Below are 15,756 nucleotides of genomic sequence, written 5' to 3'. Positions count from 1 at the left end.
AATTTTCACTACAAATTACATTCCTGAAGAGCAATTTAGCAGCTGGGTGCTAGTTATCTGAAGGTTTGCAGTTCTGCTGAGTTGGCTCAGCTGGTCTTCTCATTAGCTACAAGAGGCCAAACCCTGTACCTAGGGAAAGGTAACTTTTAAAGATTAAGTGAGCTGAAATGCTCAGTTCTGTATGCTGATGCCATTCTCACTGTCTCTTATGCAGATCCAGCTCTATTTTGCTTGCTTACCAGAGGAAAAGGTTCCTTACGTTAACAGCCCTGGAGAGAAGCATCGGATTAAACAGCTTTTGTACCAGTTACCACCACATGATAATGAGGTAAAATAGCCGGAAGAAGGCTAATTAGAAAAAAGAAAAAAATGCTGCTCATAAACCCCAAATCCTCACTGGTGAGGGCTCTCTTTTGCCTTTCTTTAGTTAAAATTTGGCCAGAGAATACAGCTTTCCATTCTTTGAGAGAAGAGAGAAAAGAGTATCAGTGTAATCAACTTAACACAAGTTGGTTTTTATAGTGTTTGCAGCCACCCACCAATGATCAGGAACCTACAAATGCCAGAGATTTCCCTGCCCCTGCATCCAGAGTGAAAGCTTTATGGTCATTCAGGCCTGCAGTTGAGTTGAGTGCATGTAGAATGGAGAGTAAAAGTGGCAGTTAACAAGTTTAAACCTTTTGTGGAAAGGTTAATGTCCTATTTTTTTTTTAATGTCTGTGCTGATAAGGGTTTTCAATTAAACATTTCTTATTTAAAAAAAAAAAGACTATTCCTTCACGCTGCATTTCCCTTTTTCTAGAGAGGCTGTAAAATTCGGATATGGTGTCATTTTAAAATCGTGGAGGTGTGACACAGGCGAGCTAAACTTACTATTTTATTTCCTGAAACCCTAACTCTGAAAGTAGAGAACTGGTGAGAAAGACTGTGCACTCAGTGTGGTGTTTCTGTTTTGCTTTCTGTGAAGGTGCGGTATTGCCAGTCTTTGAGTGAAGAGGAGAAAAAAGAATTGCAGGTTTTCAGTGCTCAGCGGAAGAAAGAAGCACTGGGAAGAGGAACAATTAAGCTTCTGTCCAGAGCAGTCATGCATGCTGTGTGTGAGCAGGTGGGCAGCCCCTTCTCCGATGTGTAGCTTGTGGCAGTGATGCGGATGCGGTGGATAGTTAGGGGTTATCCACTATCTAGTAGAGGTGTGGGCCCTGAAAGCCTCCAAAAAATGAGAGGAAGACAGCCTGGCTTTTTATTAAATAGCAATTCATGTTTCATATTTGTAACTAGCTACACTGCTGTGTATGACAGCAGGAGTCAGTCACCCTTGTGCAAACATTGGGTGAAATCCTGCCTTTGGTAGGATCCTGGCATGGAGGTAGGTGCTAGGATACATCTCGTATTCAAAAGAGGCAAGAAACATAATGAAGACATTCAGATCTTTGCTGGCAGTTCTCAGAGTAGGAAATGTATCCAGCAGGAGGCTGGCACAGGAAAACCACTATTTGTGTGAATCACATTACACCGTCCTTAGAAACAGTCGTAGTATGTCTGAGACACATGCCTTACAGTGGAGAATCACCAGTAATCCAGCATTAAAGAGCTATTTAATCACTAACAGAGGTGGCAAAAATAAACACATTCCTGACAAATTTGAGATTTATCCTAAAGTAGGAAAGCCTGAGAATCCCGTCTTTAAAAAATGATCCTTTTACATTCAAACCCATTTGTTTGTAGTGTGGGTTGAAGATAAACGGAGGTGAAGTTGCAGTGTTTGCCTCCCGCGCGGGCCCTGGCGTGTGCTGGCACCCATCCTGTTTTGTCTGCTTCACGTGCAATGAGCTGCTGGTCGACCTCATCTATTTTTATCAGGATGGAAAAATTCACTGTGGCAGGCACCATGCAGAACTGCTCAAACCACGGTGCTCGGCATGTGACGAGGTAAAAAAAAGTTCATCCTTTCACACTGGGAAAAATAAGCTTAGATTAAGCCAATATTCCACTCTTTACATCTAAGCAAAATATTAAAATTTCCTGGATTTTGTTCTGTGTGCATGTTTTAAAGATAATCCTGTACATTCATACAATGAAGTAATCTATATTTGGTTGGTGCAAAAGTAATTGCGGTTTTTTGCCATAACGGTCAAAACCGCAATTACTTTTGCACCTACCTAATAGAAAGGGAAGCAGATGTCTTTGTACTTTGATAAGCATTATATCTTCAGTGCGTTGTGAGAAAATACAAGTTGCAGAAGAACATGTAGTAGATGGTCTTTGTTAAGGATTTAAAAAACAGTATGATTTATGTATTTGTTTATACTCAGAAAAGGTATGGAAAGACAAATACCAAATTAGCAGTAGTTACCCTGGGGGAAGGTGGGAATGGATGATGGCTTGAAAGGAAAAATGTTTTCCCTTTAGCTTTTTATTTTAAAATAATTTTAGATTGACACAAGAATTGCAAAGCTATTACAGGGCGGTCCTGCATGGCCTCCTCCCAGCTTCCCCTGATGCTAACATCTTACATAACCATAATATATGTATCAAAACTAGGAAGTTATCATCAGTCTAATACCATTAACTAAACCATAGTCTTTGTTTAGATTTTCCTCGTTTTGTAACATATGTTCCTTTTCTTATCCAAGATCAATCCAGGGTGCCTCATTGCATTTACTCGTTGTATCTTCTTAGTCTCCTTCCATGTGTGACAATAAACTTTGTTTTTATTTGCATACATTCATTTATTTGATCCTTTTTTTCAACAGTGTTCTATTTGAACATATTTTGGTTTTGGTCTTGGTTTTGTTTTGTTTTTTTAATTTTTTTGAGATGAAGTTGCTCTCTGTTGCCCAGGCTGGAGTGCCGTGGTGCAATCTCGGCTCATGGCAACCTCCGCTTCCCGTGTTCAAGTGATTCTTGCACCTCAGCCTCCCGAGTAGCTGGGATTACAGGTGCCTGCTACCACGCCCAGCTAATTTTTTTTGTATTTTTAGCAGAGGCGGGCTTTACCATGTTGGCCAGGCTGGTCTTGAATTCCTGACCCCAAGAGATTCGACTGCCTTAGCCTCCCAAAATGCTGGGAATACTGGGGTGAGCCACCATGCTCCACTGAACATATTTTGGAAACCAAAAATATAAAAAAATAGAAGAACCTGCCGGGCTCGGTGGCTCATGCCTGTAATCCCAGCACTTTGGGAGGCCAAGGTGGGCGGATCATGAGATCAAGAGATGGAGACCATCCTGGCCAACATGGTGAAACCCCATCTCTACTAAAAATGCAAAAATTAGCTGGGCATGGTGGCGGGTGCCTGTAGTCCCAGCTACTCAGGAAGCTGAGGCAGGAGAATTGCTTGAACCCAGGAGGCAGAGGTTGCAGTGAGCTGAAGTCATGCCACTGCACTCCAGCGTGGTGACAGCGAGACTCCATCTCAAAAAAATAAAAATAAAAATAAATAAGTAAAAATAAAAGAACCAGCCTAGACCCCGTAGTGAGACCCCATTTCTGTCCCAAAATGTTTTTCAAACTAGCTGGGCATGGTGGTTGTGCCCTCGTGGTCCCAGCTACTCAGGAGGCGGAGGTGGGAGGATCGCTCAAGCCCAGGAGTCTGAGGCTGCAGTGAGCTATGATTGTGCCACTGTGCTCCATCCAGCCTGGGCTACAAGTGAGACCCTGTCTCAAAAAAATAAAGAGTCCTTAATCTGGAGATGGCCACCAGGTCAAATAAAGCATTATCAACACAAATGCTGTTCACTCAATTCCAGCATCTGTGTAGCTATAACTGTGTTGAGTCCACAGACATTTTTATGACTTTTCTTTCTACTGAAACACCAAATTATTTCACTAAATTATTTCCGTGTTAATGTGTTCTTTGCCAGATTATGCCAAGGAAATGTTATTGGGGAGCAAAAATATGACCCAGTGAATTACTTCCAATGTAGAATTCTGTTTTGTCAAGTTGAAGCAAGCATTTATTATTTAGTTTCTTTTTTCAGTACTGTCAATTATGCTCTAGTTTGTAGCTAAATCAAGTTAGATTTAAGCTTGTGACTCTAAGAAACAAGGTCAGCTATTTGATTTTTTTAAGAGCCAGTGTCTGTCCATCGCCCAAAAAACATGCAGTTACTTGGCCTTTAAAATAGTTCCTAATGATTTTCTTTCATTCTCTGGTTTCACGTTTCTTTTTGAAGATAATTTTTGCTGATGAGTGCACAGAAGCTGAGGGTCGCCATTGGCACATGAAGCACTTCTGCTGCCTTGAGTGTGAAACGGTCCTGGGAGGACAGAGGTATATCATGAAGGATGGCCGCCCCTTCTGCTGTGGCTGTTTTGAGTCTCTCTATGCGGAGTACTGTGAAACCTGTGGGGAACATATTGGTAAGTCCACAGCCAGCCCGTCTGCCCTGTCACCTAGCCATTAGTCTGTCTAAAATTATCCACAGTCTTATTTTTTCTTTTCTGTTTTTTAAAGTTGAGATATAATTTACATACAGTGAAATGTACAGATCTTAAATGTTCCAGCTGATGAAATATGACAAATGAACAGAGAGTTGATTCTTGTTATTCACAGTAGTTGTGTTCTGTGAAGTTACTGCGAACGCTGGATTAGTGAACACTGAACCGTTGCTCGTGGAGGAATACAGGGTTAGGTTAGGTTCCTGTGAGCCTCTGGGCACAGCAGTTTCATCAACCTATCAATGCATAATCTTGTTTCATGTGTGTTTTTGCTTAAAGCCACTGCTTTACTGAATGTACATTGTTGATGCATTAATATTGAATTCACAGCCAGTAGTACCATACTCAAGATTAGGAGCTTATGTAATACGTCTTTTCTCCATAAGGCACATCACAGCCTTCTTGCCCTTAGGAACATGACAGCATTTCAGCATTACACTTGGGGTCATTTTAAACAGCAAACTCACCAACAAAAAGCACAAAAACGCAGAAAACATGGCAGTAGATAGACCAGGAATACGACACTTGTCTACAATATGAGAGCTGAAACAAAAGGCTGGAGCATCTCCTGGATCAGTGCGTGTTGGTTCAATTCATATTTTTACCACTCTGCACATCTGCAAATGACCATGAAAGTGTTGCCAATATTAGTTTGGGGGTTGTGAATAAATTTTTATGAGTAGGCAGATTCACAAATACAGAATCCACAAAGAATGGGGATTAATTGTATCTGTGTCACCCACACGGCTCCCCCTACCCATAATCTTTATTTTCTTCATTTCTTCCTTATACCTTGTTTCAGGCATTAAACCATAACTTATTTATTCTGTCCTTTTCAAAACAGGTGTGGACCATGCGCAGATGACCTATGATGGGCAGCACTGGCACGCCACAGAAGCATGCTTTTCTTGTGCCCAGTGTAAAGCCTCTTTGTTGGGATGTCCCTTCCTTCCCAAACAGGGTCAGATTTACTGCTCAAAAACGTGCAGTCTCGGTGAAGACGTCCATGCCTCTGATTCTTCCGACTCTGCATTTCAGTCAGCTCGATCAAGAGACTCCCGAAGAAGTGTCCGAATGGGCAAGAGCAGCCGGTCAGCAGATCAGTGTAGACAGTCTCTCCTCTTATCGCCCGCTCTGAACTACAAGTTTCCTGGCCTCTCAGGCAATGCTGATGACACCCTCTCTCGAAAATTGGATGATCTGAGTCTCTCCAGGCAAGGAACAAGTTTTGCCAGTGAAGAATTTTGGAAAGGCAGAGTAGAGCATGAAACTCCAGAAGACCCTGAAGAATGGGCTGATCATGAAGATTATATGACGCAGCTCCTCCTCAAGTTTGGTGATAAAAGCCTCTTTCAGCCACAGCCCAATGAGATGGATATTCGAGCCAGTGAGCACTGGATATCTGATAACATGGTTAAAAATAAGACCGAGTTAAAGCAAAATAACCAGAGCCTTGCAAGTAAAAAATACCAGTCTGATATGTACTGGGCACAGTCACAAGATGGCCTGGGTGATTCTGCTTATGGCAGCCACCCAGGCCCTGCAAGCAGTAGAAGGCTCCAGGAATTGGATCTGGACCATGGGGCTTCAGGGTATAATCATGATGAAACACAGTGGTATGAAGATTCCCTGGAGTGTCTGTCAGACCTGAAACCAGAGCAAAGTGTTCGGGATTCAATGGATTCTTTGGCATTGTCCAATATCACAGGTACGTAATCTAGGGATTATGGGGTATTTGAAAAAAGGAGCGGCTAATTATTGTTGAATATTAGGATGATTGAGAAACACATCTTGTTTTGGTCTCTCTTCTAGGGGCTTCAGTGGATGGAGAAAGCAAGCCAAGGCCATCATTATATTCGCTGCAAAATTTTGAGGAGATGGAAACAGAAGATTGTGAGAAGATGAGCAATATGGGAACTTTGAACTCTTCCATGCTGCACAGGAGTGCAGAGTCCTTAAAGAGTCTAAGTTCAGAGTTGTGTCCAGAGAAAATCCTGCCTGAAGAGAAACCAGTACATCTGCCAGTGCTCAGAAGGTCCAAGTCTCAGTCCAGACCACAGCAGGTCAAGTTTTCCGATGATGTCATCGACAATGGGAACTATGACATTGAAATCCGGCAGCCTCCGATGAGTGAAAGGACTCGGAGACGCGTCTACCATTTTGAAGAGAGGGGATCCAGGTCTCATCACCACCGCCGCAGGAGAAGTAGAAAGTCACGCTCCGACAATGCCCTGAATCTTGTTACAGAAAGAAAATACTCTCCCAAGGACAGACTGAGGCTGTACACCCCCGATAACTATGAGAAATTTATACAGAATAAAAGTGCCCGGGAGATCCAAGCATGCATCCAGAATGCTGATCTTTACGGACAGTACGCCCATGCCACTTCCGATTACGGCCTGCAGAACCCAGGAATGAATCGGTTTCTGGGACTCTATGGCGAGGATGATGATTCCTGGTGTTCTTCCTCTTCCTCCTCTTCCGACTCGGAAGAAGAAGGATATTTTCTTGGACAACCAATCCCTCAACCCCGGCCACAGAGATTTGCCTACTATACAGATGACCTTTCTAGTCCACCGTCTGCACTTCCCACCCCTCAGTTTGGTCAGAGGACAACAAAATCCAAGAAGAAAAAGGGACACAAGGGCAAAAATTGTATTATTTCTTAACCAAGTAGTGATGGAGAGCATTTGTTTAAAACTTAGCCATTAATCATCTGAATCGTATCCTTTTCTTCCATAGGAAAGTTGTGAAAATAGTTTAAAGTGCTTCCTTTGCCCATGTAAATGAGAACCCAACTGCTGTTTACGTGTCAGATTAACATTTGAAAGGTGTGATTTCTCCAATTTACCCTCCTTGGATGGTGCCAGGTGGACGTGACATCTTGTGCCTATCGGGTGCGTTACAGATGGATACAGCTGCTTTGGTTTCCAATCCTCAAGGGAATACTCAAGATGCTGTCTCAAGGGGATTGGATGTGGGTGTTGATTTTAGAAGATGGAGAACTCCAGCCACCTTTGTAAAGCAATAGTGTTTGTCATTTATGTAAGTCAGGTCGGTTCAGGTCTTGATAGTCCGTCTTGGTGTGAGGCATGCCAGTCACGATGACCTAGCTAACACTGTGCATCTTATTGTGAGGCCAACTTGTCCCTTCCAACCCTCTTTGGCCAGGCAAACATTGTATTGTATCAGCGCCAGCTACAGATTGAAAAAAAAAAAAAAAAAAACATTGCTATTTATAACTTAGTATTTCATAGACTTAAGTGTATTCCTAATTTAACGGTGCAAATATTATTGTATATACTGTACAGTTCAGATTTTAAAACTGATATTTTTATATCCCTGAATTGTAAGCTGTTTGTTACGCTGCAGTGCTAGATTTGCTAGGGAACCAGAATTTATGAATGAACTGATTGCTTGTATTTTAGTCAGGGTTTATAAATGTAGATGGTCAAATTTATATTGCCTAGTGATGGAAAATTCAATTTTTTTGATTTTTTTTTTCCAATATTAAAAAAGGCTCTGTATGCATGGTGGGGCTATGTAAATACTCTACAAGTATGGCCCTGTTAATCTTCCAAGTGTTATTTATGGGTCAAGCAATGTAAACTGTATAAATGTAAAAACAGCCCCCCCACACATAACCCCTGGAATATATGGTAAAAACAAATAGAAGCTGTTTCAGTGAGTGGGTTTTTTCCCCCTGCCTGCGGAGGGCGCCTTTCTCATTTTCAGCAAGGTGATGATTATCTCATGGGAAATGACAAAGATCTGCTTTTGTGGCAGAGGACTTTGTAGATTTGTTATTTTAAGAGAGGTTATTCCTTTTTATTCCTTCCCTCCCGCTAATTTGTTGGCCTTTAACAGCAATTTTGGAAACTGGGTCTTCTGGCTATGTTTTTGTTTTAAAATCTTTAAATTAGAGGATGCTGTGCCCTTGGGTACTTTAAGTTAATATGAGTTTCTGGTTCAAGGAAAACTTATGTTGGATCTGAACTAATGAGCAGATATTTTGATATGTGCCATTCTTGCATATACATCTCAGTCCTAACTAAAGGTTCTAGTGGCATCCAGGACCTTTGGGGAGGCATTTAAAATAAATGCTTAATAAATAACAAAACTACCTTTCTGAATATAAATATTTGCAAATGTATCCAGATAACTTCCATTTTGTGCCTGTGTTCAGGCATGATTTATTTGGCAGTTGCTCTACCATCAACAGACCTCCATTTGTCTCGAGTGTCCACACGCCCCACTTGTAGGCCAGAAATAGGGCTTCAGACACAGAGACATTATTTTTTTCCATATAGACTGGAGTGGGGAAAATTTGGCCTTAGGGAGGACAGACACAAGTCCAACGGGTAAACCAGCAGTAGGTGGACAGCCTTCCCATGCAAGGGTTTGTATCTGGGCTACACAGATCCCCTTCAGAAAAGCACCAACGGTGAGCGAGTTCTTTACTCAGTAACTTACAGTCCCTGGTCTGGTGCCTTTAAAAAACCATCAGCAATGAAAAGGAAGTGCATACACATCACAAAAAAATTCAAATAGGGCAAAAGTCAGAGACAGCATCTCCTTTCCATTCTTCATCGCAGATCCCCAGTTCCTCTCCCTAGAAATAACCACTCTTACCCAGTTCTAGTGTCTCCTTCAGACATTCAAAGCACATTCGTATAAATGTCTCTCTTAAAAGTGGTAGTGACCTATATGTGCTGTAACTTGCTTTTTTTCCCTTTACATGTGGACATTTCACACTAGTGCATATAGGTCTACCCATTCTTTCAGTAACTGCTTAATAGCCTGCTTTTGGAATATCTTTAACCAATCTCTTAATGATGGAGTTGACTTTCCTCATACATTATGCTACACTGGCACATGTGCACATAAATTGGGAGCAGTGTAGTTACTGGGACAAGGTTATGTATTTAAAACTGATGGATATTGCCAATTTTTCTCCAAAAGAAATTCTCCTGATTTATCTTAATATAAATGAGAGTGTTCCATCACAACTTCTCAATGTATTAGCAGATTTCTTGATTTTGAAGAAATTTTCAGAACCTGTGCTGCCACGAGTGGGCATCCTTTTAGAAAAGACTGTTGCAATATGTTGCTTATAAAGGATGGATAATAAATAGTAAACAGGTGATACTTAGCCTGGAGAAATGCAGGTATAAGGTGAAGGTACTGCCCTCACTTTTCAGATACATTCTCAAAACATAAGGGTTACATAGCCTGCAAAAGGCTTAAGGAAGTGCAGAGATACTTATTCACAATAGTAATGTAACTTTTTCTTTTTTTTTTTTTTTTTTTTGAGATGGAGTTTCACTCCTGTTGCCCAGGCTGGAGTGCATCGGCAGGATCTCAGCTCACAGTAACCTCTGCCACCCGGGTTCAAGCAATTCTCCTGTCTCAGCCTCACGAGTAGCTGGGATTGCAGTTGCCTGCCACCATGCCCGGCTACTTTTTTATATTTTTAGTAGAGACGGGATTTCACCAAGTTGGCCAGGCTGGTCTCGAACTCCTGACCTTCAGGTGATCCACCCGCCTCAGCCTCCCAAAATGCTGGAGATTACAGGCATGAGCCACTGCGTCCGGCAATAATGTAACTTTCAAGCTTAAAAATTGATCCCAGTTTGTAGCAATAACAGAAGACTATCTACAAAGGAAGAAGGAAGCAACTGCCTTACAGTTCTGTAAAGAATTGGCAAGAAAATAAAGCCTATAGTTGCTTAGTCTGTTCTCACGTTACTACAAATAACTGCCGAGACTGGGTAATTTATAAAGGAAAGAGGTCTAACCCAGTTCCGCACGGCTGGGGAGGCCTTAGGAAACGCAATCATGGCAGAAGGTAAAGCAAACGTCTTACATGGCAGCAGATGGAGAGACCGTGTGAAGGAAGCGAAGGGGGAAGAGACCCGTTATAAAACCATCAGATCTCATGAGAATTCACTATCATGAGAACAGAATGGGGGAACTGGCCCCATAATCCTATCATTTCCTTCCCTCCACAGGTGGTGATGACAGATGAGATCTGGATGGGGACACAGAGCCAAACCATATCATTCCGCCCGTGGCCCATTCCAGTTGCTCTAAAAGTTGTTACTAGATCTACTTAACAAGAGTTCAAAGTATCTGGTCAGTCACTAAACTCCAAAATTGGATCTTGAGATAAATATGATTTTTTTTTTTTTTTTTGGAGACAGTTTCGCTCTTGTTGCCCAGTCTGGAGTGCAGTGGCGAGATCTCGGCTCACTGCAACCTCCGCCTCTCGGGTTCCAGCGATTCGCCTGCCTCAACCTCCCAAGTAGTTGGGATTACCACCCCAGCTAATTTTGTATTTTTAGTAGAGACGGGGTTTCTCCATTGTTGTCAGACTGGTCTTGAACTCCCGACCTCAGGTAATCTGCCCACCTGGGCCTCCCAAAATGCTGGGATTACAGGTGTGAGCCGCCGTGCTTAGCCTGATAAATATCAAATGTTAAAACGCTGCAACTGGCTGGGCACGGTGACTCACGCCTGTAATCCCAGCAATTTGGGAGGCAGAGGCGGGCGAATCACTAAGTCAGGAGTTCGAGACCAACCTGGTCAACATGGTGAAACGCCATCTCTACTAAAAATACAAAAAAATTAGCTGGGCATAGTGGCAGGTGCCTGTTAATCTGAGCTACTCGGGAGGCTGAGGCAGGAGAATCGCTTGAACCCGGGAGGTGAAGGTTGTGGTGAGCTGAGATCACGCCGTTGCACTCCAGCCAGGGTGACAGAGTGAGACTCCGTCTCAAAAAGAAAAAAAAAAAAACGCATCTAATCTCTACGCAGGTGAAGCAGAACTTTAACGGTTGCATTTTCCTCACTTCTCAGCAGTCACTGGAGAACACTTTGCGGAAGAATATGTTTTGCATAGTATGGAAGAATACTGGCAAAAAGTCAGTGGGAACTCCTTTCAGCTCTGGTTAAAAAGATTCCAAAAAAAAAAAAAAAGGGATTAATTTCGTGTGTGTATTTGTTTGCTGCTCTGTATACTCTGCTTTATTTTCTTTTTCTTTTTTTTTTCTCCCATTATCGTCTGGGCTGGAGTGCAGTACCGCGAACTCGGCTCACTGCAACCTCCATCTCCCAGGTTCAAGCGATTCTCCTGCCTCAGCCTCCCGAGCAGATGGGATTACAGGCGCCCGCCACCACATCCGGCTAATTTTAAGTATGTATAGTAGAGACAGGGTTTCACTATATTGGCCAGGCTGGTCTCAAACACTTGACCTCGTGATCCACCCGCCTCGGCCTCCCAAAGTTCTGGGATTACAGGTGTGAGCCACCGCATCCAGCCTATACTCTGCTTTCTATTAAATAGTTTCTGAGTTACAAAAGTACCAGAAGAGAAAGGAGATGTCATTTGCTGTCTAACCCTCTCACTTTAGACACAAATCATGTGTCTTATGAAAAGGGTAGTGAAATTGGAATGGGTACCCAGACTGCTAGATCTGCATGTATGGCATGGGTCCCTTTCAGTTTGGGTGATGGGACCCAGGGCTTTAAATTGTGCTGGAAGTATTGGGTGGACATATTTCAGCAGTGCCCAGAGGATTTCAGAACCATTTATTATGATGATGATGATGATTTTTAAGAAGGCTAGTCAAGTGAAGCAGTGGGAGTGGAGAAGGAACAAAGAAATCTGTAACTGGTTGTGACCAACTAGTTGTAAACACCACTGCACTTGAAGCAGCCGATTTCACAACCTTTTTTTTTTTTGAGATGGAGTCTCACTCTGTTGCCCAGGCTGGAGTGCAGTGGTGCAATCTCGGCTCACTGCAGCCTCTGTCTCCTGGGTTCAAGCGATTCTCCTGCCTCAGCCTCCCAAGTAGCTGGGATTACAGGCGTGTGCCACCACGCCTAATTTTTGTATTTTTAGTAGAGAAGGGGTTTCACCATATGCCAGGCTGGTCTCAAACTCCTGACCACAGGTGATTGACCTGCCTCAGCCTCCCAAACTGCTGGGATTACAGGCGTGAGCCACCGCACCCAGCCTCAGAATAGTTTTTAACAGTGTAGGCACACTTTCGTTTCTTGGGCTGCTGTTTTCTAATAAACTCCCGACTACTGCCATGGAAAAACAATATTGCTTGACCATCACATTTTTCAAAAGATACCAGAAATCTGAATTTTTGTAGGAATCTTCCAGCTTTTAAATGCTAGCAACAAATTTAAATGTTTCTGAAACACTGTTGAATAAAATGAGCCTGTCATTAGCCAGTCTCCAACCCCTGAGTTGTAATTTCAGTAGTCTACAGCTGATTCCCTTATCTCTTAGAACTGTTGAGGGGAGGCACAACTAATTCTTGTTTATAGAAATACATGTGTCCTTTAGTCAGGTGCAGTGGCTCATGCCTGTAATTCCCTCACTTGGGAGGCTGAAGCAGGTGGATCACCTGAGGTCAGGAGTTTGAGACCAGCCTGGCCAACATGGTGAAACCCTGTCTCTACTGAAAATACAAAAATTAGCCGGCCGTGGTGGCCTGTGCCTGTAGTCCCAGCTACTCAGGAGGTTGAGGCAGGAAAATCGCTTGAACCTGGGAAGCAGAGGTTACAGTGAGTCGAGATTGTGCCACTGCACTTCAGCCCGGGCAACAGAGTAAGGCTCTAGCATAAATAAAATAAAATAAATAATAAAATAAAATAGAATAAAAAATAAAATATAAAATAAAAGTGACCTTTTGGGATGCATGAAGAAGAAAATCTATTGGGATCCAAGAAAATTCCATAAAAGTCTCATCAATTCAATCTTAGTAACGCAATTATGATAAAATCATTTTTAATTAAGTCAAATGAGAAAATTGCTAATTGCCTGGTTAGATTCTCCAGCCATTCACCGGAACAGTCTAAAAACAGAAGGCATGCTCCTGTATAGTCACATGGGTTTTCTGTAAACACACACCATTAGAAAGGCTTCCAGGTAAACTGGGCCATGGAGAAATGTGCAGAAATAACTGAATTTTGCATCTCTGAGCTCACATTTTGCCGAGGTTATAGAATCATAAACTTTACTGGGGGAATAAGGCTTAAGGATGGCCTTTTCTTTTTTTAAAGAGATGAGGTCTCACCCTGCCAACTAGGCTGCAGTGCAGTGTTGGGATCACGGCAGCCTCAAATTCCTGAGCTCAGGCGATCCTCCTACCTCAGCCTGGCAAGTAGCTGGGACTACAGAGGTACGCCACCATGCCAGGCTAAGCGTGGCTTTCAAAATGGTTTGGGTAGAGAATATGGAGGAAAAGTAAGACATTGAGTGTATAAATAGACTTGGCCACAGGATTAGAGCCAATTCATTCTGTTTGAACAGACCCAAGTGGCTGGTCAAACATTACCATTTAAGGGATCAGCTTCAGCCTCAACTTTTCTTTTTAGAAAAGAAATTTCACATCTCTATTACTATATGCACAAGGTGCTGTTATGCCAGCTTTCAAAACAACTTGGGACATACTGTCAAATCATTAGATTCCAGACAATGGTAATAGTACAATTAGGAATACGAACCTTAAGCCAGGTATGGTTGCTCATGCCTGTAATCCCAGCACTTTGAGAGGCTGAGGCGAGTGGATAGCTTGAGGCCAGGAGTTTGAGGCTGCAGTGAGCTATGATCACACCACTACACTCCAGCCTGGGTGACAGACCCCATCTCTTAAAAAAAAAAAAAAGGATGAATTTTTTTTTTTTTTCTGGAGACAGAGTTCCACTGTTGTTGCCCAGGCTGGAGTACAATGGCGTGGTCTCAGTTCACTGCAACCTCTGCCTCCCAGGTTCAAGTGATTCTCCTGCCTCAGCCTCCCAAGTAGCTGAGATTACAGGCACTCACCACCACGCCTAATTTTTGTATTTTTAGCAGACACAGGGTTTCACCATGTTGGCCAGGCTGGTCTCAAACATCCTGACCTCAAGTGATCCACCCGCCTCATCCTCCCAAAGTGCTGGGATTACAGGCGTGAGCCACCGTGACCAGCCGATAATGTTAATAATTGTTTTAGCATTTTTCAAAAACTGAACCAAGCAATTGCCATTGGGAAAGCCGATTCCTAGTCTGATAGAAATCCACCACAAAGTTGATCTTGCATTGTGGCTGGCGCAAAGCACACCTGGACTCCAGGATTCAGATGTGGGTTAGGAGACCCTCCTCTCTCATTAGCTCATGCAGGTTAAGTGCTCTGACCGTTTCCACTCTGTAAAATGAGAGTGCTAGACCAGCTCAAAGGCTTCCTTCCAGCCTCAGTCTTCCGTGGTGACTGGACTGAATTTATTAGGTCAGCAGGAGTCTTCCTACTCAGTATAAAGTGTCATTTCTCTGTTCCCTTGCACTTACCAACATATTTGCCTGGCAAGGATTCCTTAAAGGATGGTTCCTTAAAGGATGGAACCCTACCCCCACCCTCAAAGACCATGGATTATGGGAGTTGGGAACTTTAAAGAGGGTCTTTTAAAAATATATATTAATGTTTGGGACTTGGGGTGGGGAAGAGGTTAAACTAAATAAGCAGGCTGGGCAGGGTGGCTCATGCCTATAATCCTGGCACTTTGGGAGGCTAAGGTGGGCGGATCACTTGAGGTCAGGAGTTTGAGACCAGCCTGGCCAACATGGTGAAACCCCATTTCTACCAAAAATACAGAAATCAGCCAGGCGTGGTGGCACATGCATGTAGTCCCAGCTACTCGGAAGGCTGAGGCAGGAGAACCGCTTAAACCTGGAAGGCAGAGGTTGCAGTGAGCCAGGATAGCACCATCGCACTCCAGCCTGGGTGACAGAACAAGACTGTCTCAAAAAAAAAAAAGAGAAAGAAAAAAGCTTGGGGATGGTTATTTCCCTATCAGTGCATATGCTTCAAGTTGGCTTTATTGCCATTAAGTAGACAGTTTGGAGACAATTACAGAGTATGTGGAGGGCAAGATACTTTACTCCACATTATTTCTCCCCAGTTACCAGGAGGAAAAGTAAGATGTTTTTCCCTACCTCAGAGTGCTATCAGCAGCAATCTTAGTCTTGAATCTCTGAATATGTTGTAAGCAAAGCTGAAAAGGTGCTACATTTAATTAATGTTGGTTCCTAAATAGGAGAGTTAAATTACCAGGTTCATTCTACTTAAATGGCTCTTCTCAAACTCCGTGTGTTCTGGTGCAGCAGCCAAAGAGACTGAGTCCCCGGCTGTGCTGTGGCTTTGGGAGCTGGAAGTCCCTGTTCCACTTACCCCCCAGCAGCTCCTCCTTACCAATCACAATGGTGTTTTCTAAAACAGCTCCAGCCCAGGCATGGTGGCTCACACCTGTAATCCCAGTGCTTT

At 43.0% G+C, this 15,756-nt stretch overlaps 1 protein-coding gene across 5 annotated transcripts in view; it reads left to right on the top strand.

The window, feature by feature from the left end:
• The window catches only part of PRICKLE1 (prickle planar cell polarity protein 1), a 120,793-nt gene extending 112,232 nt beyond the window's left edge, over positions 1-8,561 (top strand). For all 5 annotated transcript variants that reach the window (XM_008002911.3, XM_008002916.3, XM_008002913.3 and 2 more), the window contains exons 3-8: positions 215-328; positions 968-1,105; positions 1,726-1,929; positions 4,177-4,363; positions 5,286-6,149; positions 6,254-8,561. In XM_008002911.3, coding sequence (XP_008001102.2) covers positions 215-328; positions 968-1,105; positions 1,726-1,929; positions 4,177-4,363; positions 5,286-6,149; positions 6,254-7,110 — 2,364 coding nt within the window. In that variant the 3' untranslated portion in view covers positions 7,111-8,561. The remainder of the gene's footprint in view (positions 1-214; positions 329-967; positions 1,106-1,725; positions 1,930-4,176; positions 4,364-5,285; positions 6,150-6,253) is intronic.
• Positions 8,562-15,756: the final 7,195 nt, after the last annotated feature.

Source organism: Chlorocebus sabaeus, chromosome 11 (genome assembly GCF_047675955.1).
Source record: "Chlorocebus sabaeus isolate Y175 chromosome 11, mChlSab1.0.hap1, whole genome shotgun sequence".
Classification (NCBI taxonomy): Eukaryota; Metazoa; Chordata; class Mammalia; order Primates; family Cercopithecidae; genus Chlorocebus; species Chlorocebus sabaeus.
The sequence above is the reverse complement of the archived record's forward strand: the minus strand, read 5'-3'. Positions and strand labels throughout refer to the sequence as shown.